At 35.2% G+C, this 2,595-nt stretch overlaps 1 protein-coding gene across 6 annotated transcripts; it reads left to right on the top strand.

The window, feature by feature from the left end:
* Nucleotides 1-737: 737 nt before the first annotated feature.
* Nucleotides 738-2,342, top strand: LOC147488765 (uncharacterized). 6 transcript variants are annotated; one of them, XR_015201624.1, is made up of 5 exons: nucleotides 738-913; nucleotides 1,254-1,389; nucleotides 1,691-1,738; nucleotides 1,953-2,013; nucleotides 2,192-2,342. XR_015201624.1 is itself a non-coding variant. In XM_086571814.1 (5 exons), the coding sequence occupies exons 1-5, from the start codon at nucleotides 803-805 to the stop codon at nucleotides 2,216-2,218; spliced, it is 378 nt and encodes a 125-aa protein (XP_086427940.1). In that variant the 5' UTR covers nucleotides 738-802; the 3' UTR covers nucleotides 2,219-2,342. The 6 variants fall into 6 exon arrangements, 1 of the variants encoding a protein (XP_086427940.1); XR_015201623.1 differs by adding an exon at nucleotides 1,474-1,599 and having other exon boundaries at nucleotides 1,691-2,013; XR_015201621.1 differs by having other exon boundaries at nucleotides 1,254-1,599.
* Nucleotides 2,343-2,595: the final 253 nt, after the last annotated feature.

Raw genomic sequence — 2,595 nt, 5'->3', positions numbered from 1 at the left:
TAATCTAAACTACTGGGCGATTTCTCTGGCCGTCATTAGCACTTCCTTCAAGCTTCGACATCCTACAAACCCACGTCAATACCACATACCCAACACTTCACCACCAGCACCAAACATCATTCCTATCATAACCACATCAGTAAGAGTTCAAAACCACCACAAAAGAGTTCAAACAAAGATATAGGACGATTTCTTGCTGTTGGGCTTGCACCGCCATTAACAGCCCAATAAGCTTCAACAGTTCAATAATTAAGCCAAACAATATACTAACATTTAACCAGTTTAACACTTCGACAATATAGCAGAATAACTACAGAAGAACAAGCAGAAAAATGAACGGAAACCTTGGACAGTAAAATTATGTATGTATCGTAAAACTCTAGATTCGGTGAAATGGAAAAACTAACTACTCACATTAATTAAAAGCTCCACGAATCCCTCATAGTCTGAATCGTTGGCTCCAACTCTCTAGCAAGCAAGCTGCCTCTATTTTATTTTATTTTTATCTAAAAAACCCTATTCTCTGGAAAAATATTAATTATATATATATATATATATATATACGGTTTGTCTAGAGTGCCACTCTAAATCTGCCACTCTTATCTCACTCTTCTTCTCAGCCGTCCGATCCACTTCAAGATCTGATGATCTAATTCACTCAAAAATCGTGAAATTTCAAAATTTCGCAGTATTTCAAAATCGAAAAAACGAAAAAATGCGAAATTGGTTTGGAAGGTCTTCTTCTTCTCCACCCCCGAAACCAAGCTTCTCTATCGATGACCAAGCTTCTCCGCTCCACGCGATGACCAACTCATTGAAGAGTATCTCATTAGGAGAAATCAAAATTGACCATTACCCGTCAACAATATCAAACAAATCAATGTTTATAAGCATAATCCATATGACCTTGCAGGTGCGTTTAATTTGTTTATTATCTTGGGTTTTTTTTTTTGTGAACATTTGTTTAGTATATTAATGCTTAAGTCATTAGTTTTATTGATAAACACAATTAATCTGTGGATTGAATCTAGTCGATTTAAAAAAGAAGGAAAAAAGGAAGAAGAACAAAAGGTTAATTTTTTAAGAAGTACACCTAAAGTATTCTAACATACAATTTCTACTTTTATATCATCGTATACTTTATTAGTTTATTTATTTTTTTTGCTAGAGGTCGTTAGATTAATTATTTCTGTCTAACGCAATGAACGGACTTAGTTATTTTTAATCCATGTCGATTCTTGTTTATGTTGTAGAGATGTTCAAGTTACACGAAGAGGTTGATTGGAATGAGGTTTTCTGATGCCTCTGTTGAGAGTGACATGAAATTGTGGTCATTCAAGGTTACGCCTGGGCCTGCTGACAAGCCTGTGATTAATGTCAATTACAAGGGTGAGGAGAAGACTTTTGCTGCTGAATAAATTTCTTCTATGGTCCTTCTTTGCAGTATTCGAACTGTTGGTTCCTTCTTTGCAGAGCAAATTAGAACGATGGAACTTTGCGCCAAATCAAACCACCTCCAAATTTAGTGGTTTAGGCTTTGGCACATCCTTTTTTATTGTTTTTTTGCACAAATGCTCTTATATTTTTTGCTACCCTACTGTAAGTTTGCTTTAATTCTAACTTTGCTGTTGTTTATTATCTTTGATGCTATACTGTATAGGGTTTTAATAGAAATTGTGTATGTCTGCAGAACAGAGAACGAGCTGATGATTGGCTTATCAGTGAAATGCTTCGGGCAGTATCCTTACTTTTTGCCAAGGTCCTGATATTTCAAGATGGTGCTATAATATATCTGATACTTAAAGTTACTGAACTGATATCCATTTTGTGTTGTTGTGTCCTGGTGACATAGCTAGTTTGGATTTATGTTTCACTCCAGTATTTGTCTGATTACCATCTACACCTTTCTTCTTGTTCTTTTCTACTTTATGTCTTTTCCATAAAAGCGTAAGTCAAAACTGTCGGAACTTAGGGAGTGTTGCATTGGGATTGAGATCAGAGAATTGGATGCAGGTAATCTTGATGCTTACACTTAAACAATAAACCAGTTAATTACTACATCGTTATGTCTCGTTGTTACTAAACTAACCAGTAATTGTATCCCTACCACTTCTTCCAAAGATCTATTTATGATGACTGTTGTTTCCCCCTTTTGAGATCTCAATTTTCTTGTACAATCTGATAATTGCAGGTCATTGTCCACATGATGAAAGGCTAGAGGAAGTGAATTCCTTTATATGTGAATGGGCTGTTAACATGGAAAGAAGCTTACTACCCTGTTGATTTTCCAGATCATTATATTGTCTTTGTGTACTATAGCTTGCCGATGTAAACTTTTTAGTAGAGTGGGCGCGCTTGTGTAACAACAGTAACATTTATAATAAGCACATCAAAATGCTTTATGCAATCCCAAATATTATTGTAAAGGATCGGAGGAACAATAGTTCTACTGATGAAGAATATGCATCTTCATTTTGGTTTTTAATTTCAATAGATAACCTCCCTATTGTGTTAGAGTTATGATCTGCACAAGCTAATCAAAAGTCCCCTTCTAGCTAGGATGGATTTGAAGTTGTGAGACACTTCATTAATTAT

The sequence above is a fragment of the Coptis chinensis genome, chromosome 7 (assembly GCF_015680905.1).
Source record: "Coptis chinensis isolate HL-2020 chromosome 7, ASM1568090v1, whole genome shotgun sequence".
NCBI lineage: Eukaryota > Viridiplantae > Streptophyta > Magnoliopsida > Ranunculales > Ranunculaceae > Coptis > Coptis chinensis.
This window is presented reverse-complemented; position numbering and strand designations above follow the sequence as displayed.